Here is a 23,543-nt window from a genome sequence, read left to right on the forward strand (position 1 = left end):
CAGAAATGGAGATCGCATGGAGAATTACTAGGGAGAGACAGGGGGGAAAATAGGTACAGGGATGAGAAGCATAACTGGTAGGCACAACGTAGACAGGGGAGGTTAAAGACATTGTAGGAAATGGAGAAGCCAAAGAACTTATATGTACAACCCATGGACATGGACTAAGGTGGGGGATGTTGGTGGGAGGGGAGGTACATGGTGGGGGGAGTGATAAAGGGGAGGAAAAAATGGAACTGTAATATCATAATCAGTAAAGTATATTTTTAAAAAGACTATATTCAAGTTGATTAAAAAGAAAACACCATTAAGCTACAGACTGGGAGAAAATATTGGAAAAACATTTACCTGACATAGGATTGTTACACAGGATACATAAAAAAACTCCTAGAAGTTAGTAGTAAAAGACAACCAACCCATCCTCAAAAATACTGTGTAAAGGATTTGAAGAAACTCTTCCCTGAAGAAGATATATGAATAGCCATCAATACATGGAAAAAAAATTGCTCCACATCATTAGTCACCTGGGAAATGCAAACTCAAACTATAATGACTTACTATTAAATATCCATTGGAATGGTTAAAAGTAAAAACAATGACAACACCCAATGCTGATGAGAACATGGAGGTACTGAAACTCTCATACATTGCTGGTGGAAGTAAAAATGATAGAACCATTTTGGAAAAAAAGTCTTGCAGTCTCTTTAAAACCAAACACATAACTACTCTATGACCCAATAATTTCATTCTAAGCTATTTACCTAAGAGAATCGAAAGCATTTTCCCATGAAGACTTGTACGATAATGCTTATAAGATATTTATTCATATCTCAAAAACTGGAATCAGCTGAGGTGTCCACCAAAATGAGAAGGAATAAACTGGCATATTCATATAAGGGAACATTACTTGGCAATAAAGATAAATATATTACCTTTTCTACTAAAAACATAAATTTCAAAAATATCTCGAGTGAAGTTCTACAACAGAAACAATTTATCTATGATGGAAAAAAATAAGAACATCTTTCTAAGAAAGGTGATAAAACCCACTGGGAGAAGGCGTGAAAAAACTTTCTGAACTGAGAGGGGTTTAGAAAACAATAGGTTTATATATTTGTCAAAATTCATCAAGTGGTATACTTAAGGACTGAAAGGTTCACTGTGTAGTATACATTTTACCTTAAAAGAAACCACAAACAAATTATACATAATGAAGCGTTTAGGCATGAAGTACACTGATGTCTGCAGCTTTCTTTGCAATGTATCAAAAAAAAAAAATTAAACTGATGGATAAAGAAACAATATGATGCATAGATACAGTAAATGTAAATATACAGTTAACATAATACATATAGCAAAATGTTAATTGTAGAATCTAGATGGTAGACATACAGTGTTCATTCTACAAGTCTTTTAACTTTTATGTTTGAAATTTTAAAAATATAATCTTAAAAAATTCAGTATCTTCCTTTATTCATAAGAAAGCTGTTAAAGTTTGAGTAAAAGTTATTGAGTATGGTTAAGTAAAAACTGGCTGCTTCTACAAGTTTGAATTATGAGAAAAACAGAGTACATTTTCCCATCTCTAAAAAGAACAGAACAAGACTTTCTTTACTCCAAAAGAGAGAGAAAGAAAAGAAAAAAAATCACTGACCTTTTTTCTTTTCCTTTGCTTGGTTTTAGCTGAGTCTTGTCCAACATTCCCATTCCCTAGGGATGCTGATGTGGTTTTCCCTGAGTGCTGTGATCCAGATGATGGAGCAGTTGGTGTAGGAGGGGGGGTATTCTCAGGAGAGTCTGGGTAAGACTTTATGCAAGATCCCTGCCCAAAGAGACAGGGCTTTGAAATCATGTGACCAGAACTTCTACTAACCTTTGATTTTACTTAGTATCTCATGAATATACTACTATTTGAAGCTTACAAATATAAAAACAATTTATTATTATCCCATTGACAGAAATGATGCCCCATCTTGCCGCTAATGGTCTAAATATGTTAATTTTAATCTAATCATATAGATATAATCAGCAGTCCTCAGCTACAGCTTTCAAAATTTATGTAGATTTTGTCAGATACAGACATTTCTATTCAGAAGTTTTGTTAGCATTTCAAACTTACATGTTTCAAAAAGAACCTCTAAATGGTACCTCTAGATTGGACGCTCCCAGACATTTTTTTTTGTATCCATGATGAACCAGACTTCTCCCGGTAACAAAAAACCAATTGTCTTAGGATCATTGTAGATACCTCTAGCTCCTCTCACATGTAATGCCTTCCTTCCTTCATAAAATCCCTCATATCTATCTGGTTTCTTTGCTTATGACTGTAAGTCTATTCTCTTTTCCATGAGGAAACACTTCAAATATTTGAAGACTGTTGTATTTAATAGCATTTTCTACAAGTCAAACACCTCAGTTCCTTCAACCACTGATACATGTTTTCAGATGCCTTCCCTTGCACCCCACCTTCACTTTCCTTTAGACATTCTCCATTGCATCCACATCCATCCTATAAGATAATGCCTGACCACTGAAGCCGAACAAAGAAGTTTCTTTATTGTAACACCACAATATTGGCACTCAAGAAATTTACAGGCAAATAAAAGTCTCTCTTTTTCACATAACAGTACTAATAACCTATGTCATCTTATCAACCATACTAACCATACTATCTACTGGCCTACACTTCTCCATAATTAAAAAAAAATTATGCCAAACTTTGTAAAATGTTTTGCTGAAATTCAGATACTGATTTCAGGAGTAATTCTTTGCTCTAGATGCATGGAAACATTATCAAACAGGAAGGAAAAAGCTAATCTAGCATGAGTTGTCCTTAGGAAAAACAAGACAGCTCCTAGAGATCATTGCTTCCTGTACATAAATCATATGTTAGGGAAAAAATCTAGAATATTAGCTTGAATTAATATTAAATTTGCTAATTTAATATGAGAGCCCAAGCTTAACTAGATCACTTCTTTACATATGTAATGCTCAGAAATGATAATCATAAAAATAGAATGCATTTTGTATTAACTCCATGCCTTAAGCTTCCAACTCCAATCCATTGTACATAGCACCTCCACTTGGATCTTCTTAAAACACCTGTTTGAACTCATTACCCTTTAGCCAAGAAAGCTTCGACACTTCCTTAGTAAGTATTTAAGGCTTTAATTTTCTAATTTAACTTTCTGCTACCTGTCTTCAGTGAATCCTTTGCTTGAATATTTTAATTAGTTTTTTTCCTTGTACAATTATACTGATGGTGCCTCTGAGGCCCAGAGTATTCTCCTCACTTTTGCTGTCTCATCAAAGTCCTATCTTTCCTTCAACACCCAGCTTCGTCTTTGAAGTCTTCTTTGATTATAATTAGGAAGTATTTTTTACCTTGGCACTCTGTCTATGCCACTCATTTGGAAATTAGTAAATGCTATTTTGAACTGTTTGCTTGCTTGCTTGCTCATTTATTTCCTTGTTTGTTTTACCTCCCTGAATAGAGATCATATCAGTCTCCAGAGTTCCCCTTTGCACTCAAGTTGGTAAAGTCCTTACATCAGGCCCTTGATGTTGGTTGCTGATTTGTAATGGGGATGAGTAAGACTCCTATTTTAGAATGGCCATTCTCTTTGTGTTTAGCAGGTAATAAAGGGCAGGAACACTTCCAGTCCTTCTGAATGTTCATTTTGACTACCAGTCACATAGGAGGAGTGGTGTCTGGCAGGCTAGGGAATAGCTTGAGGCTTGTGCTAACATATTTAGTCAGGATGCTTTCTGACACTCATGCTCCCACCTCCCAGAGAGCCCAGGAAACCCGGCATACATAGACAGACCACTTTTCTTAACTGCTGGGTAGCTGGGAACAGTGGCTGTGGTTGCTGAGCAGTTGCCCAGGGCAGCTTGGCCACCCTAGAGAGCCAAGAAAGGGGGGAGTGAAATAAAGAGTTTTCCTAGCCATGCAAGCAATCCCTTGAATGTTAAGAGAAAACTAAGCTTGTTATGTTCACTTACCTTTCTTCAATTAGAAATGTTACAACAAATTTGTCTGATGTCAATGAAAAGCATACTTATACATATATTCATAAAGTGAATATGTACCAAAGACATTTTAAGGGGTGTTCTCTGACATCATAGTTTGGTTCATAACATAAACAAATATTGTTTAATCAACTGGGCAATCTTTAGGGACTTATAAAGTATGTTGACTGATAATGATATATGACCTTTTCCAAGAAAAAAATGGATTTTTAATAGGCATAAACATTTTAATTCCTATTTGGATTCCAAGCCAATCTGATTCTTTAAGGGGCATAAAAACACATCACATTTTTGGCTTGTAATAACATGCTATATAGACATGTATCTTTACAGATTTACTGAGTATCCTGGAGCAGAGTTACCTTAAACTTGGAGTCCACAGGGTTTCCCTTTGAACAGATCCCTTAATACCCAGAATGGTTTCAGAGGGTCTTGGAATACCCTGAAATTGTATGCAAAATTTGCAAATGTGTTTATAGGGAAAGGGTTTATAGTTTCCATCAAATTTTCAAAGGGGCTTGTCTATTTTTAGGTTATATGATTCACCCAACTTGATCTTCACAATTTTACATGTAGCTATTAACCTAACCTCCCTGTTGCCTTCTCTATGATATTAGATTGAATTTTATGAAACTGTTTGTTAGTGAAAGGTCTAACACAGGCAAATTAATTCAATAGATGATAGTGCATTTCTGGTTTTTAAGTACATGCTGTTTACAGAGAATATTTTTTATACTGAAATTTTGTAAGGCCTTAAAGTTGGCAAGAAGATTCTATAGTTCCCATAGGTGGGGATCGCAGCAATATGAACTGGATCAAAAGACATGTGGTCTTTAGATGATAGGGCCAATCTCCACAAAGGATAAATAGATCCATGCTTCTTTAAATCACGTTTATAGATAGATCAATAACTAGAATGTAAAATTATCAACAAATATCAGGGATTATTATTACATGAATAATAATCCTCTCATCTTTGAGGCACAAGGAAATAACTTTTCTCAATGTTATTCAATTACCAAAACCAGTTGTTCATCTCCCATGGAAATGAGAACTGTCCTTTTCATTGAAAGACTAGAAAAGCTGAATAAAGCAAAGAAAAGATGAAAAAAATTTATTTTATTAAGTGGATTGTTAGGGTCAGGCACATAGTAGGTTCTCAGTAAATATTTGAATGTTGACTGTATTAAGATTCTTTGGCTAAAGACCATACCATATATGGCGGTGTATAATGCACACCTGCGGTTTTGGTTTTTTTTTTGCACATTATACATGGGATCATTATACCCATGTATAATGTGCATCCTTATTTTTCCACCCAAACTTGGGCAAAATAGTGTACATTATACACAGCAAAAATATGGTAAATTCCTATGCCATCTTTTCCAGAGAACTACAAATATAAATACTGGACATGAGAAAAAAATCCACAGATGTGTCAGGCTTTTTGATACTTACCTCAGCAGAGCTGTGATACTGAATGAAGGCTGCCGAAATGGCATGGCTGAATGGGTCGCCTGCCTTGGTTGCCATGTCCTGCCTCACAAGAAGCGCCAGATCCACTAACTAGAAGATCAGAGCAATGAAAATACAGTCACTGGAATAGCTGGAAATGAATAGCTGGAAATAATCATCTATGCCATTGAAGTGGCAAAACTAAAAGCAATACATTCCAAATGTTATTGATAATACTGTCTGCCTAAAAATCTGTATTGTGGACAAGAGCATATGTTTTCATTGACTGGGAAACAGGCTGACCCATGAAAAGAAATGATATATTATGATCTTCCAGCGGAGTTGTTCTCAAACCTTATTTCAAAATCACTAAAGAATCATTTTAAAATACAAATTTCTGGGCTCCAAACCCTAATATTCTAATTTAGTAGGTCTGCTCTGGGATGTAAAGTAGGGATTTACATTTTAAATGAGAACCAAGATGTTGATGCTTGTGGTCTAAGGACCACGCTTTGAGAAACTGTTAGAGGGCATGGATTCTAGACTCAGACTTTTGTGTCCACTCAAGTAGATCGAACGTATCTAGAAAAGTATTATTAGGAGATCAAAAATCTCTAAACAAGGTAGATGTGTAGTTAGAATTCAATGTTGAGAAAAAGTATGTAGGGTTTCATTTCTGATTAGAAGAATTGCAAGAAAAGTCACTTTTACCCTAAAACCCACCAGAGCTGAGGATGCAAAGAAACATAATTGAACTAAATCTCAGAAAACTGCAAGATTGTCAAAAGAGAAAACTGATGGCTGTTCTCATTCCTGTTAGCAAAGCAGGTGGTGTAAGAATTGATCATGGACAGAGGTAAGGAAAAAGCAGCCATGTAAGGACTGATATGACAGATTAGAATTCTTACCTGTGCCACAGTTTCATACGCTAAATATGCTAAGATTTCCATAGCAATGACATTGGGTTTGATCTCCATACTGCTGCAGTCCAGCCAGTCACGAAATTTGGAGGCTTTTTTTGCTAACCATTAAAAAGAACAGGTAGAGAAACTTTAATTCTTGAAGTGTCTTAATAATTCTAATTACTGTCACAAAAAGAAAAATGTATGTTGAAAATTGCATATGAAAGATAATGCATACAAAAGACAATGTTTTTGAAGTTTTACCAGTCTAGATATTCTAGCCCCAAGAAATCTCTTATGCATTTGTGTACTTTGTCTTGTATCCATGTTGCAAACATAGTATACTAAGTCACTTAATGTTTAGCACTTTTCCCACTGTGTCAGAATACATTTTAAATTAACACTGACTATAGCTTATGTTAGAACAATAGTCAAGAGTTGCTTGCCATAACTTTATTTTTGTGGGGAAAAAAATCCCTGCAAAACAAAACCCTGGGATGAAAAAAGGAACATACAGAAATTATACTTAAAATATCTTTCAAAATGTGTCCCTTATTGAAATAGGTTCAAGGTTGAGAATTTATTCATTTATTTTTTAATATATATTTTATTGATTATGCTATTACAGTTGTTGCCTTTTTCCCCTTCCCTTTATTCCCCTCCACTTTGCACCCTCTGTCCCACCAGCATTGCCTGCCCCCTTTAGTTCATGTCCAGGAGTCATACATCTAAGTTCTTTGGCTTCTCCATTTCCTATACTCTTCTTAACCTTCCCTTGCCTATTTTGTACCTACTATTTATGCTGCTTATTTCCTGTACCTTTCCCCCAATCCCCCCTCTCCCCTGATAACCCTCCATGGGATCTTCATTTCTGTGATTCTGTTCCTGTTCTAGTGGTTTGCTCTGTGTGTGTGTGTGTGTGTGTGTGTGTGTGTGTGTGTGTGTGTGTTAAGACTCAGTTGTTGATAACTGTGAGTTTGTTGCCATTTTACTGTTCATAGGTTTTTATCTTTCTCTTAGATAAGTCCCTTTAACATTTCATAAAGTATGGGCTTGGTGATGATGAACTCCTTTAACTTGACCTTGTCTGGGAAGCACTTTATCTGCCCTTCCATTCTAAAGGATAGCTTTGCTGGAGAGAGCAATCTTGGAGGTAGGTCCTTGTCTTTCATGACCTTGAATACTCCTTTCCAGCCCCTTCTTGCCTGCAAGGTTTCTTTTGAGAAATCAGCTGACAGTCTTATGGGAACTCCTTTGTAGGTAACTCTCCTTTTCTCTTGCTGCTTTTGAGATTCTCTCCTTATCTTTAATCTTGGGCAATGTAATTATGATGTGCCTTGGTGCGTGCTTCCTCGGGTCCAGCTTCTTTGGGACTCTCTGAGCTTCCTGGATCTCCTGGAAGTCCATTTCCTTGGCCAGACTGGGGAGGTTGTCCTTCATTATTTGTTCAAATAAATTCTCAATTTCTTGCCCTTCCTTTTCTCCTCCTGGCACCCCTATGATTCGGATGTTGGAACGTTTAAAGTTGTCCCAGGGGTTCCTATGCCTCTCCTCATTTTTTTTGAATTCTTGTTTCTTCATTCTGTTCTGGGTGAATGTTTTTCTCTTCCTTCTGCTCCAGATCGTTGATTGAGTCCCGGTTTCCTTCCCTTCACTGTTGGTTCCCTGTATATTTTGCTTTGTTTCACTTTGCGTGGCCTTCAGTTTTTCCTCCATTTTGTGACCCTACTCAACCAACTCAGTGAGCATCCGGACTACCAGTGTTTTGAACACTGCTTCGGATAGGTTGGCTATCTGTTCGTCACTCAGTTCTATTTTTGGAACTTTGATCTGTTCCTTCATTTGGGCCATATTTCTTTGTCTCAGCACGCCTTTTACGTTGTAAGGGGCAGAGCCTTAGGTATCGGCTAGGGCAGGGCAACACACTTTGCTGCGTTGTGATGCTGTATGTGGGGGAGGGGTCCGAACAAACAGTGCCACTTGCCTGGCTCCCAATCAGCTTTCAGCCACTACCCCATACTACCCACAAGCAGACGGGGCTCTTCTAGTGCTGATTCCAGGGTGGGTGGGTTTGTGTACGTCCCAGGACCCCGCGAGTCTCTCCACTGAACTCTCCTGTGAGGCTGGGAGTTTCTCCCACCCTGCCACCCCCACAGGTTCTTACCTCCAGAGGTTTTGAGGCTTTCTTTTCCCGCACTGGAACACTGGGTTGCACAGTCTTTCTCACTCCCCAGCTGTTCTTCCCGGTTTATCCTCATGGAAATGTGGGATATCCTGGACCATCAGCCACCCTTTTGTCCGCCTGGTCCTCCATCCACTGCGTTGCTACCAATCCTCTCCAACCCAGCTGCCAGTCTCTGCCTCTCCTATCTGTCTGGGTGAACGTTTCTTTTTTAGTGCCTTTTTTGTCAGACTTTCATACAGTTCCATTTTCTGGCAGTCTGGTAATTTTTTGTTTTTAAAACTGTTGTCCATCTTCTGGTTGTGTGAGGAGGCAAACTGTATCTAACTATGTCTCCATCTTGGCCGGAACTCTCAAGGTCGCGAATTTAGAATTAAATAGAATAAACTGGTATCTGGCCTGATGTAATTCTGTGGTTACATCTTCCTTGTTCCAATGGTGTCCAGATTCTTAAGCTTGATTCTCAAAGCCATCCAGACTAATTCCAACCTGCTTTTCTATTATTCCCTATTAAAATGTCACCTGACGTAATGTATCATCCTGTGTTCACCCCTGTTCCTTTCCCTCCATGGAACGTCCCTCTGCCCCCGACTCACTGTTCATTCATATGAATTCTGCTCATACAAACCAAAGATATACTCCCCACTCTAGTCATTTACTGAACACTTATATCATCAGATATCCTTTCATGTGTGCTTATAATTTCTCTAATCATATTGTAAGTTCTCTGTGGTCAAACCTCATGCATCATGTCTCTCTGTGTATCTAACAATACAAATACACAGGGGACCTTCAGAGTCTAACTAGATATACGGCCTTCATTAGCTATTACTAATTTAAGTGGTAACCTATAGGAAAAAGATTGATAGTGAAGATTTTATCATGTCTATAACATAATCATTAAAAAAAAAAACCCACTATTATTCTTTTGATTAATCTGGTCCCACAGGTCTATAAAACACTTAACAGTAACTCAAAGCATGATGTTTTGATCCTCATAGATACAGTCTTCATGGATTCCACATACAGAAGAGTTTTTTCCTAAATAAATCACAGAAGATCTTAAGTCCTGCTATTGAAGCGCATATCCAAAGTTGTCAACTGTGGCAGAATTATGATAATCCCTCTTAAAGCCATCTCCCTAAAGTAACCAGTCTTCCAAATACTCTCTGACATGCAACATTCCATCTAACTAGTAAGCTGCAATAGCTCACAAACACTTGTTTAACATCTGTGGAATACTTCTGAAGTTAAAGTTAACAGGCAACAATTTGGCAAGATCAATAAAATGTACTGTATTCATTTCTCCCTTTGACAGATTGTTAAGAACACAGAAACATACTTTGTGACCATGCTCTAAATAATTTATTTTAAAAGTGAGAGAAAGGCTAGTTCTTAGTATGCCATCAGATCTGTTCACTTACGCAACTTTATTACTAGATTTTAAACAGTGAAAATACAAAGACAAGACTCATCTGTCCACCATTGTATCCCCAGCACCCAGAAGAGTGCCTGGCATTAGCAGACGCACAATACATATTTCTGGAAGAAATGAATGAAAGAATGAACAAACAAATGAAAGATATTTCGTTAACAGAAGGGTAGGCTCTAAAATGTTTTATACATCAAAAAGATGCACAGAGGTCCCATAAACCCACTTGGGCTACTGCTATTCCAGCAACAGGTGAAGAATGCCTGAGCTAAATTCCCTCCCGGTCACCTGGAGCAGACTGCTTTAGAGCTGGAATCTTTAAGGGCATTGTTGGTTCCAGAAAAGGAGGCACAGATACCCTGAGTCATGGTAGTTTGTTTCCATCGAGAAGTGAAGGGGCATTAAAATAAATGAGGTCCTTCTCCTTCACTCCTCTTTTCAACATATCTGGAAAGAAGGTAATCCTGAACACTGACCAACAATTTAAATAGAATCCTGAAGAAAGGTCAAAGGTTCTTATTGTCAGCTTTCTCATAATGCCCGGGCTTTCAGCCTGTGATGGAATTAAAATATCTTTACATAATACTTTCACATAAAAATTTCAAGAGTCTTAATTCTCATACAGCTTTAATCTTTTTTATTAACAATCACTAGCAAAATTCAAGTTTCTCCCAATTTTCCATCCTCTCCTTTCTACATACTATTCTGTTACTCTAACTCATCCATTCTCATCAGTCTTTCTATCCCTTACCCTTCCCTCAGAACCTCTGCAATGCTTAGTCCACTCTGAATAAATTCTTCTATGACTTCAATCTCTTAAAAATCACTGTTCTTTGAGTTACTTAAGAATAGCCTTCCTTAGATGGCATGGTTTTCCATGGGACCTCCCATAGTAGAGGTTCTTTCTTTCCTTCTATACATGTCCATGGGTCAGCTACTGACTGGCAGCCTGTCCATTTCCTCATACACCAGCAATATATCTTCATTCTCTTAGCTTTTCCCACAGGGGAAAAAATATAGAACAAGTAGACAACAGAATTCTTACCAACAACAGAGGCTAAAAGAATCATGTTTTAACAAATAACTACTAGTAAACAATTCTCTACCTAACTAAACTAACATTTAAATATGAGGGCAAAATAAAGCCATTTTTAAGGAAAAAAAATGAGTGCTTTAACTACTTAGAGAGCCTTGGAAAAAACAAACTTAGGCTGAGAAGAAGGCAAGTTTACATACTTACTAACTTTAAAAAAATCTAAGTGAGGGATGCATATTAAAAAATTAAGGACAGCAACTAAAATAACAGAAGTATAATACATGCTATACAAACTGGTTGAGGAAAATGGGATGAAGAAAATCAATCCAATAGGAAAAAGAAAGGAAAAGCAAATAATAAAGCTCAGCAAATTTGAAAAACAAAATAAGATAATGTATATAAACCCAGATACATAATTAAATACATATAAATTAAATTCATCAATTAAAATACAAAGAGACTCTAAGGCTGACTAAAAAGAAAACCTAAATATTTGTTTACGAAATCCACATATTAAACAAAAGTTTGAAAGGAAAGGATTGGAAAAAGATTTACCAAATTATAACTAAATTAAATCTTTGCAGTTAATATTAATATCAGATTTTTTAAAACTTTAAGGGAAATGACTATCTGACATATAAGTATAAAAACAAAAGACTGGTGAATTTGACCAGTGTCCGGATTCTACAACTTACCCTCAGCCTATAAGGTTATAGACTTGTTATTTTAAAATGCACCAGTAACCCCAATGTGTAAATGCTATGATCAACTATTTAAGAAGGCGTATCTATCAGAGTTCCTATATCCTGGTAGTTTATCAGAAGGGGAGGAATGAAAACAGCCTCACACTTTGACCAGTGTGGGTATCAGTTCTGAATTTGCTGACCCACCTGAATTAAGAATTCCCAACCACAGCATTTTGACATATAAAACAAATTCTACCACTAAGGTTTTGTAACAAAGCACCCATGGGTACCATATAAAGAAATATTTTTAAAAGTCCTACTGACTCTTCTTTAAAAAAAAAACTTAAGCATAATATACTATTCATACCACTACTGCTTTATAAAAAGGAAAAATGTTAATTTTTAATCTACAGTATATTACTGAATTACAAACAAATGGAGTTATTAAAAATTGGACTTTCAAACAAAAGGTGTCTTGGAACACTTCAATGACTGTGAAATAGCACTTCTGCTCCTTTAAGTGAATTATATTTAAACTATGATTTTAAAAAATAGTTCAATAGCACTAAATGTTACTTTATAAACTGGAGATTTTTCCTTATAAAAGACTTGAATGCCATTTTTAAACCTAAAATTTACAATACAAAAACCTCTCATTTGCTGAAATTGCCATGATCTGAAGTGTCATTTACTTAATGTTTCACAGATGTATGATGCCAAATTGTTAGTCAGACTGCAAAGTATATTTAGTTAGGAAAAAAATCTTCCAAAACATGTTTTCCCATATTTTACTGACATTTACATGTGGCGCTATTTGAAATGTGTCATTTATTTGCACTTTATGATCTATAAATGAAGCTCTCATTTTCTTTTTCCAAATCAAATACGTTGTTATTGTGACCACATAATAGCTTTTCGTTTAAAGACACCATTGTGTGCATAATTCCTCATATGGGGTCATGTGCTCCTTTGTCAGATCTTTAACTGGACTTTTCATCACACTTACTCTTTGACCTTTACCCCAAGAGTCTTAGTCATCACCAAACTGGTGCTGGAAGGATGTTTTGCTACACAATTGGGTCCACTATTTATCGTGAGCCTGACTGTACTTTTAGTAAGCCTGCGTGCAGTGACGGGACAGCACTAATTTTACCACTAGGTCATTAGCGTTACACGAGCATGGATGAATGAATTTCACGACCAGTTACAGACAAGATGGAAGAGATTCTTGATACGTATCTCTGTGGTAATATGAGTATGCATAAATAAATGAAACATTTGGTACTTATTAATACATATTAGGGGCTTTTAAATGTCATGATTTACCAAGAGGGTCCATTATGGGTCAAGCACAATCTACAATACCAGCTAGTATAAATATGACTAAGAAACTAGAAAAGAAATTAAAATGGGAATATTAAGAAAAATGGAATTTTTCTGACTAAAAGTTATGTGATTAATTAACATGGCTGTCTGTGTATTACCTACATCCCTTTAAAACCCTTACTACTATTAACTGCAAAACAGCAGAGCAGGGTAAAATCTTTTATAGGCTCGCCAACAATGCAGAGACTGTTTCTGTAGCAGTTATAACTATGCATATATTAAATTCACCAATTTCTAAGGAACAGGGGTTGTGTCATACTTTACTATATCTGTAACACATAATCTCTTAAACATATAATGAAGCAAGTTAAATGATTACTTACAGAAACTTAATTGTCGACTTTCACAGAATTCTGCATATTGAGCTGAATCCATAACTCGAGTTTGTCTTTCTGCTCTCTAATAGATAAGAATAAAAAAGCACAAAAATATTTTTTTAAAACAAATAGACTATTATATGATTTCAAAGCTAAAAATGACAATTGAAGTTCCATTTTCCTTTCTTTTCTCTAGGTGAACTGATTAGTACTACCAAAAATGCCATGACACATAAAATTATAAGTAACAGTAGTTTTGAAGCTTGCTTCTTTTGGAAATCAAGTTTAAAATACCATTTTCCACTCCTCTATTATTGTCAGTATAGCAGAAGAAAATAACTAAAGGATCTCACATCTCCGATTGCACAGTTCTAAATTTTCTTAACTGTAACATCCTTTTTTTTGTAAAAAAAAAAACCAAAATAAAACTGTGAAATGATAACAAATCAAACAGAAAAACTGTTATTAACAATTACTGTCCATTTGCCCTAAAGCTGGGATTTTTAAATATTAAATAGGAGTCAACAAATGTGTTCCATATATTTCCCTTTAGTTAGAACATGGAGCCAGAGCTAACAAATCCATATTTTAAATTAAAAGGAAAATAAAGACAAAGGTAAACACAACACAAATCCTTTAATCTGAGTCCAGGTATGATTCAGAGTTTGGTATAGCTTCATTCGTGGGTTTTGATTCAGTATAGCAGATGTTTGCTGCTTCATTGTCCCACATGAGGTAGGATAATTATACTTCACCCAGTTTGGTGGGAAAGAATACAACCGCTTCCGCTTCCTTGGCAAGGGAAGCATTTTGAAATGAGACAGGCTGGTACTTCTTGGAATGAATTTCTGGCCAGTAAAGGAAAAAAATTCCCTGAGATGTTAATTTTTTTTCTGCTTTGGAAGAACTTTCAGCAAGTTTTCTTTATCACAGTTGTTGGAGTACATAAGTACCACTTATAACATCTATAGATATATTTGAAACTGAAATTATTCTGTTTTTCACTTCGTTTGATTTGGGGGAGTGATCAACTTAATTCCAATGACATATCAGTTGATGGAATGAATAATGGTACATTAGTTTCCTTTGAATATAGGAAAGATATAGATGGGGTAGTGGGAGGTGAGTTAAAATTTACTAACTACTGTGTTTTCTTCTAAGACTGAGTATTTTTTCCCTTCTTTCTCTTCCTTGTCTTTCTACCTCTCTCCCTTCTTTCCTTCCTAATCTCCCCCACACATACTCACAAACACATACATGCCCTGACAAACTCTGGACTTTTGTTTATTTACCCTACGGTTCAAGTATCCTTTTTGAGCATATACAAGTAAATATTATACATACATGTACATTATGTATTATGTACATAATATGTATGTATGTGCATATGTAGCCTGTTGTGTGTGTGGATATGAAACATCATGGTCCTTAAGGATACATTACTGGGTGAATTTTCATGTACTTAGAAGTATTTTTTGATATGTGGATAAATGATTTAGGTTTGTTCTTTTTAAATGTATCTAACACAACTTTTTTTTGTTAATGGAAAACAGGAAGTAAGGACAGGAGAATTTATGTGTTTTGAACATAACAAATTAGTTACTAATATGTTTATTAAAACTTCTTAAACTGATACTATCATGTATATATGTCCATCTGTCTGTCTGAGTTTGACTACAGTAGGAACCTCTCAGGTTTGAATTTCTAGCTCCTAAACAACGTCTGACACAGGGTAAATAAATAATAAAACATTCATGGAATAAACAGATGCTACCATTTAAGTCTATAATCAGGGCAAACGACTATCACCATAATGCAACCAATCCTTGATTATCTGGCATTACCACCGGTCGTCTTTGCTGCTCTCCAGCTAGGCAGCCTCATCGACCCAACACATGCCAGACAGAAAGGGCTTAGATACCTATGAAAAAAGAGAGGAAGTTCCTAACGGGATTCTTAAGACTAACTTTTCTTCCAAGTTGAGTAATCAAGATTTGACTTTTATATATATGCTTACATAGTTGATGTTCCTGCAATAAGTATTTCTAGAAGTGCAAGTTAGAAACATTTATCCTAAGAGGTTAAGGTTGCCAGCTTTGACTGAGGTATGTAGCTAGCTGGAAGATTCTGAACTGCAAAGCCTACCATCTGAGTACATTTAAAAAACACTGAAGGCCTTTAAGTTATTACAGCTCGATTCAATCCTTTTAGACACTGTCTTCAGTGTCTATTCTCTTTTCACTAAGCATCTTAGTTTGATTTAAATTCCTTTATCATCTAAGCAGTAACCTTAGACCTCAGAACCCCATGAAGCTCGCCTTAGGGTGTCCAGGAAAATCCTTTACTAAGTGCCTAGCACACACCAAACAGTGCAAAGCAGTTGACTCAACAGCAAAGACTTATAGGCAGTATAAAATGATGGCATATTAGAGCTAGAGGGTAGCTTAAAGTTCATCTTATTCAGTCCCTCTCATTTTAAAGATAAGGAAATCAAGGTTCAGAGAGAAGTGATTTTCCAAAAATGACCAAGTCAGGAGTCTAGGACTACTAATTCCTGAGCTAGTCTATTTTCATTATAAAAAGCTGTCTCCAACCTATAACCTGTAGTATTTTTTACCTCCAATAATTTTCCTTGGAATGCTGTAAACTCTATATATTCTCTTACTAAAACAAATCATGTAGACCTTATATTTAACATGCCCAAACTGGTCATAAAAATAAAATTAGGGGGGCCCTGGTTCAGCAAATAAGGCACAACCTGGGATTGATGTGCAGCCGTACAGGTTGTAATGCACCTGACAGTGCACTGATGCGCTACAGACCTATCACAGGTGTGCAGAGATACTGCTTCTGCTTAACCTTCTAGATACCACACAAGGTGGGGGCGCAGAACCCCTGAGGATGGTATCTGGATACAAATTGCCTTGTCCATTTACCTTGATGTGGCATAAAAATATCATCATTTTCTATGTGAGCCGTAACCTGAAAAGGCATCCACAATCCTCAGAGCGTAGTCAAGTAAGCTCAGCAAGAAATCAGAGACTCAAACTGGGTGGAAGGTGATGAAGATGATGCCTCTCTCTTCCCCATGAACCCTTTCAAATAACTAAAAGAAAGAGGCAAATTTGACTTTATTAAAAGGACTGAAATCACTCAGCATCTGATTATGTCCTTATACTATCACCTTAAATCCTGGGAAAGGGAGTAAATACCTAACCTACATGGACTCCGTGTTCCTTAAAAACAGTAACTGTTTTGCTTTTATAACCTCAGTATTGGTCAATGTTAACTTGGATTTACCTGGGCCTCAGTACATTGTTTGCTGGCTAGCAGAATGACTGAGCAGATGGACCGACGGACTGAGGCAAAAGAAATGCATACAAATTCTTGTTGGCTGATCTAAAATCAGAAACTGTAATATCTGTAATCCTATTGTATGAATTCCAGAGAGGGTAGGCAGCCTTTTAAACTCAAAGATCCACAAAAAATCAAAACACTGCCCAACTATTAATTAAGTTTGGCTTTTATTTCTATGTTGCTCTAATTCCACTTTCCCTTCTGCTCTATTCAGATGATCTATTCAGGGCCACCTGAAAATGCACATTGATTGTCTTTTCCTATTCCTGTTACAGTAAAAAAAATCTCTGGAAAAAGATGCAAGGGGTAAAAATCAGAAACAGCATAATCAGAACAACAATGCCTACTCTTTACATACAGCAACATAATAAACTTTGATAAATAGTTTTTAAAAACAAAAAGAATTTTTAAAGCATACAGTTTATAATGTAAAACCTGAGTCCTAAATGATGTAGTCTGAGGTATATCACTGAATAATCAAGTCATAGTAGGTTTATCATAGCTTTTATTCATACTGAACATTTTCAAATTACACAATGTTCTTCTGATCTCAGACAGCCACATGAATGTAATGTCATTTCTGGATTAGTCATGCTCTTGTATCTGCAAGTCCAGTTCGTCTGCTGCTTAATCTGCCAGCTCTACCAACCCCCTGGCTTCTTTGGCTATCAGCAGTGCTTGTGAACACTCATAAAAATATGCTACATACTCGGAGGCTTTTCTGAAATTGAACCTCACCGGTATTACCACACACCAAAGTATTACCATATAGGGGCATTTCCAAAAGCGGAAAAATTACTTTTGGAAGCATTAGTCCTAAAACTTTCCAAACACTCAACAACATTTTAAAAATTAACTGGAGTGGTTCTTAAAAATGTAAACGAGAATAGTTATGCTTAATTGCCACTCATCTCATTACCAAGAAGGTACAGCTTTTTCTAGTTATTGTAGAACAAACGTAGAAGGCAGAATTCCATGTCAGATGAACTCATTTTTGGGTCCTATCAGATGCAAACAAGGAAGCAAATATCTCTACAGATGAAGTACCTAGTATAATCTGTGTGTTTGTTTAATCTTGAACACAGCAGACTTCTCAGTATATATTTGTTAATTTAAATTTTCAGTGAAAAGTCTTGATTTCCATTAATGTGAAATTGGTTGTATTTTTGAAAAATAATTTCAGCAGTGACAGTCACCATTTGCCCCTGCCTATCCCAGTTTGCAGTATGAGGCTGGATTACTTAGGCAGCATGAAGTTTCATTTAAATTCCCCACATGCTTTCACTGAAGCATATGTAAAGGTTACAGAAGCTATGTGCTGGCATATCTCTTGGCGGCTTCTCAAGACATATGACATTTATCTTTCTTCAGCAATACGGAATCACATAACATAACTTCTAGACTAAGATGAAAGTTTATCTGCTCTCACTTCTACCTCGAATTTTTTAAAAATCTTATTTTGATTACTCTTAGAAGGCTTGCATTTGAAATTCAAAGTCCTTTCTGCATGGAAAAAGCAAAATGCCAATGGTAACCTACCAACTTTCATGTTAGAAACCGGTTTCTGAACTTGAAAACTTCAAATGGAGTGGTGGGCCACAGCAGCCAGCAACCTAACATGTGAATTATAGAATGTTATGCATGTTCGTGTATGCTGTGGTCCATTTGCAGAAGGATACTGACAGATCAATGATCATCCTGAATGCTGAACTTAGAAACCACATTCTCAACTCACTGAAAAGAAGGAAACTGAGGCCCAGAAAGGTTCAATGATTTACTTAGATTGTTGCAGGGGCAACCCAGGTGGGCACGTGTTTTGCTAGCTGGGTCAGTTTGTAATTTAGAGATTCCCCTATACAAGAGTCAGGTGAGTCTCCCTCAAAGTATTCGGCAGACTTTCCCTGACTTTATGACTACAAAGCTCACCATTTTGGGCCTGGAGGACTGCAACAAGTTCCCAGCTGGTCCTTTCCAAATTTTTAACTCTCCCTACCCATCTAGGTACAACTTTCAATAAAAACAGAGAGAAGGCCTTGGCACACAGCAAAACCTTGTCAGAGTAGGCCCTCTTCCATCCCCACACCACTCTGCTCCTCTGCATCGGATACTGAAATGAATGGCTCTCAACTAATCACTGCATCAACTTCCAAGCTCAAATGCCTTTGCAAATGCAGACACCAACTGGCCCATTCCATGTAGGCAGACATTATTCTCACCAAAATGTGACATATTCTGTCTTCATGTCCTCCTTTGTCACATCCCTCATTACTGTCCCCTGCCCCACCTTCATCACTGAGCTGGCCATTCCCTCCCCCATCTACGTGGTACACTAAGGCATTGCCTTTCAGGATTGGTAACATCTCCTTTAGAAAGATTTCCCTGGAGATCCCATGGGTGCCATTATTTCTCCCTTCTGAAACATATTTGTTCTTCTGGATAGGATTATACTCCTTCAGTTTTCTATGCGTGCTACTTTTTGTCTCTCCTAAAAAAAATACAGCCGCAAGAGTTATTAACTGAAAAAGTAAGTTGTGAATTAGAATGTATGTACTTTATTTTTTTTATTGTTCAAATACATTTGTCTCCACCCTCCCGCCACCATTTCCCCCTGCCCCCTTCCCCCACCTCCCTCCTTCAATCCTTCCCCACTTTGGCTTTGTCCATGGGCCTTTATACATGTTCCTTGACTTGACCCTTCCCTTCCTTTTCCCCTCCCCTCCCCCTCCTATCCTTTTGATTCTATTGGCTTCCTTTTTCTTTCAATGTTGCTGGTTATATTTTTTTATGATCTCACCTATAAGATGAACCTAATCAACAAAACAAACAAGCAAGGAAAATATAACTAGAATGCATATACTTTGATCTCATTTATGTTTAAACAGACACACCACAAATTAACGTGCAAATGCCGAGAAGCATATACATTAAACTTTTAACAGTATTTATCTCTGGGGGTAGCACTCTAGGAAACTTACTTTTGCAGAACAAATCAAGAGGCAGAAAATCACTGAGAAAAGCATAGGCTTGGATAGATGTTCAGAGAGAGTAAGAATATAAATAATGATTATGTTACCACAATATTTAGGGAGTCAGCTCATGATCCTGATTGATGTATTCTTCAAATCAAAAGTTTAAATGTGATCCAGAATTTTCTCTGAATTATATAATTGAATAAAAATACAGTGTACTGCCTATTTTGTAGCCTAAACAGTGAAAGTTCCCATTGGTGTTAATTTGTTCTCCCAGAGTGATTTTTATAATACACCAACTTTATGTGTCTTATGTACTAAGAATGTATTAGAATAATCATATGAAGTTTCTTAAAGAAATAGCTGTAGAGTCTGGGAGAACATTCAAGGAATTTAAAAGTAATTTTGCGCTAAAAATAAGTGAGTAATTCTCAGCAAGTACAAAGCATCAGTGGTTAAGAAATACACATATAGCAAGGACTCATGGACAGGACCAAGGGGGAGGAGCTGAGGGAGGGAAGGTGGGAGGGGGCAAGGGAAAGAGGGGGGGAAGGCAGAGACAAATGTATTTAAAAAGTAAATAAATTAATTAAAAAAAAAAAAAAGAAATACACACAAGTATATTTCTGAAATTAGTTCCTAATGGAGGTATTTCAAACTATTGGATTTTTTTGGTCTATGTTAATCAGTGTGCGTATAGAAGTTTTTCTTTCCTTTGTATTTTAAACTATTAAGAATGAGCATAAATTGGTTGTATAGGTAAAATACAGTTGTTATTAAAATCAAAACAGTACATTTAAAATTGTCTTAAAGTCTGTTTAAAGTTTTTAAATATGAATTTACTAAGCTAGTAGTGGGGGAAATTATATACAATAAGATATTTCCTGCCTTGGGATAAAATGTGTGCTAAGAAAAGTATCATTTTTTTTAAATAACCTAGTATCATACCACCTAAAGCAATGTTTAGTTATAAATCCTCATGTGGTGTTAGTACTAATTTTTATTAATATTTACCTGAAACTGTAAGCATGCTCTGTAATAATTAAGCAGGTAAATAATATAAAAAGCTATGTAAATTTCTGCCCAAACTAGTTCTTTAATGTAATAGAAGGCTGACATCTTTTTTATTTCCCTAATTGAGGATGCTATTACCATTTTTTGGTGTTTTTTTATTTGGCTGTACATCTAAACATGAACATACTAGGTCAGTATGTATGTAAGCTTTTAGGTATTCTGAATAACATTCCTGAAAATTCTCCTACAGTTAAGTAATATCCAGATGAGCTCAGATGACTTTGAGTCTCGCAAATATACAAAGGCACAGTTGAATTAGGGTAAAACTTTACAACACCACCTGAAAAATATGTACATGAAGCCACTATTACACAAAATTCATTTCATACTTTCTTTTTATTCTTGAGTTAGCCCCTCAAACCTTTCCATTTTGACTTAGCCAAGAGCAAATTCTCAAGTGGTCTAACACACATACCGAATGGAGGCTGGCCTCACTTACATAGTGCGAAGGCCTGGCACATTTAAAATAAAATTCTGTAAAAGGGGAAGCCTGTCAGTGCAGCATGGATGGCTCCGACCAGCCTCATCAAGGACATATGAATTCTGCACAGAGCAGGGGAGCGCCTTGCTTGGCATCTCTCTGTGTTGCTACTGTGTGGTCCATCTGAGCTTTTTCAGCAAGGATTTTTTTTTTCTTTGAAAATAGATTTTTTATCTTAGATTACTTCATCAATTAATTCCCTTTAAGCAAGTTCCACCAGCTCTACCTTTAAAATATACCTGAAATAAAGCACTTTCACCACCTTCTACCTTCATTGCTACTACTCTGGTCCAAGCAATCATTATCATCACTGCCCTGGAGTTCTGAAATAATCTAAGAAGTCTTCCTGCTTCCACTCTTTCTCTTCTACCCAACCCCTGCCAGTTTATTCACCACACAATGGCTATAGTAATCTTTTAAAAGATGAAGGCTAGATCATACCATTCAGTATCAAAACTTCCAACAGTTTCTTCTCACATGTAGACTAAAATTCCAGATCTTGAGAATGGCCTACAAAGCACCACATAATCTATAATCTGGTGCCCAATTATCAATCTGATCTCATCTTTCATTCCTTCTCTCTTACTCTACTACAGCCACACTGGTCTAGCCTTAAGTTTCCTGAAAATGGTGAACACTTTCCTACCCCAGGGCCTTTGCAATTGCCATACTTCTGTCCAGAATATCTTAATCCCACATCATTGCCTGGTCTGTTCCCTCACTTCCTTCAGGTCTCTGTTCAAAGGTCACTTGTTCAGAGAAGGTGTTTATGATCACTTTATATAAAATAGCAATTCCCCTCAAATCACTCTCTATCCATACCCTGCTTCATTTTTCTTCACAGCTCTTCCTACCATCTGCCACAATAGTATTATGTATTTATTTGTTTACTGTCTATTTCTCTCCAAGTAGTATGTAAGCTCCTTGGTGGCAGAGACTATATCTACTTTATCTACTGCTAAATCCCCAAAGCCTCTACAGAGCTTGACACATAGTATGTATTCCATAAGTTTTGGTGTAATGAATCTGTTTTTTGTCTATATTCTATAGGTAGGAAAGTGAATACCATTAAGGCAGGGTTTCTAAATCTTGACATTACTGATATTTTGGGCTGAAGAATTCTTTCTATGGGACTGTCCCTACACCCTGTAATAAAATGTTCAGCAGCACAGCATCTCTGACCCCTACTCACCAGATGCCAATAGCATCTGCCTACTACTCCCTGTGCTGTGAAAATCAAAAATGTCTCCAAATGTCCCCTGGGGCGAAGGCAAAAAACATGCCTGAAGGAGAACGATGCATCTAAAGGAAACAGGACCAACACTGGGTGACTCTACACTCCGTGTCAGGTGCCATGCTTGGTCCTTTACATTATCTCTTAATTCTTCTAGATAAGGCTCAGTTGAAGGAAAATACTGCAGATATGATGCCTATTTTTAACATGAAGAAGCTATGGCTCAGATATATCAGGCAACTTGTCTAAGGTTGCTAAACAAGGTGTGCTGCAGAACGAAACGAGGTCTGCCTCACTCTGAAGTCTATGCTTCTTTTACTCTGAACCCTCATGAATGAGAGTGTCAAAAGCAGAGATACTTCCGTAGAGATGAGGGAAGGGGACTTAGAGCCCTCCAATTTACTTTTCCTTTGAAAGGTATTGCTCAGTGAAACACCAAAAATTGCAGGACAGGAGTTGAAAACCACTGGGCTATCCCATACTGCCTGCCTTTCAAGGAACAAGCACTGTGCCTCTTCACATCTGGTTTCAAAACAGAGGCCATTTCACATGTGAGACTCAGAGCATAACCACGGTAATGAGGTAACAGCTAATCCCCACATATTAGTCAGAGTGACCTTTAAAAATGCAGTCATGCCGTGTCATTTCTATCAAATCTTTCCTTGGTTCTGATATCGTGGCCTGTTGCAAAAAACGGCAGGTTTATCTGCGGAGCACATGTAAAAGAGTGGTCCTAACACATGGACCAGAACAAATGTGGCTGCTTTCAACCCTCCGGAGCCGGTATCAGAAGACTTGCCCTCGCCTCTCATCAGAGTCCTACCCCGTCCGAAGGCTGCACTATTGCCGCCAGAAATGTTTAGGGGCTGTAGAGATAACTGGCTCCGGGATGGATTAGAATGACCAGTTTACAGTCTTTATTACCTATAACTTATGGTGATAGTTTCAATCTTTCAGTTTACAAAGTATTTTAAAAATTGTCTCTTCATATATTGAATCT

At 36.8% G+C, this 23,543-nt stretch overlaps 1 protein-coding gene across 2 annotated transcripts in view; it reads right to left on the bottom strand.

Annotated features, from left to right (window-relative positions):
* Positions 1–23,543, bottom strand: part of SUPT3H (SPT3 homolog, SAGA and STAGA complex component) — a 485,803-nt gene that overhangs the window by 101,770 nt on the left and 360,490 nt on the right. For both annotated transcript variants that reach the window (XM_054569443.1, XM_054569444.1), the window contains exons 7-10: positions 13,435–13,510; positions 6,396–6,508; positions 5,491–5,598; positions 1,655–1,822 (exon numbers count right to left, since the gene is read on the bottom strand). In XM_054569443.1, coding sequence (XP_054425418.1) covers positions 1,655–1,822; positions 5,491–5,598; positions 6,396–6,508; positions 13,435–13,510 — 465 coding nt within the window. The remainder of the gene's footprint in view (positions 1–1,654; positions 1,823–5,490; positions 5,599–6,395; positions 6,509–13,434; positions 13,511–23,543) is intronic.

This window comes from Pteronotus mesoamericanus, unplaced genomic scaffold (genome assembly GCF_021234165.1).
Source record: "Pteronotus mesoamericanus isolate MK-2021 breed Mesoamerican mustached bat unplaced genomic scaffold, CSHL_Meso_final contig_20, whole genome shotgun sequence".
Taxonomy (NCBI): domain Eukaryota; kingdom Metazoa; phylum Chordata; class Mammalia; order Chiroptera; family Mormoopidae; genus Pteronotus; species Pteronotus mesoamericanus.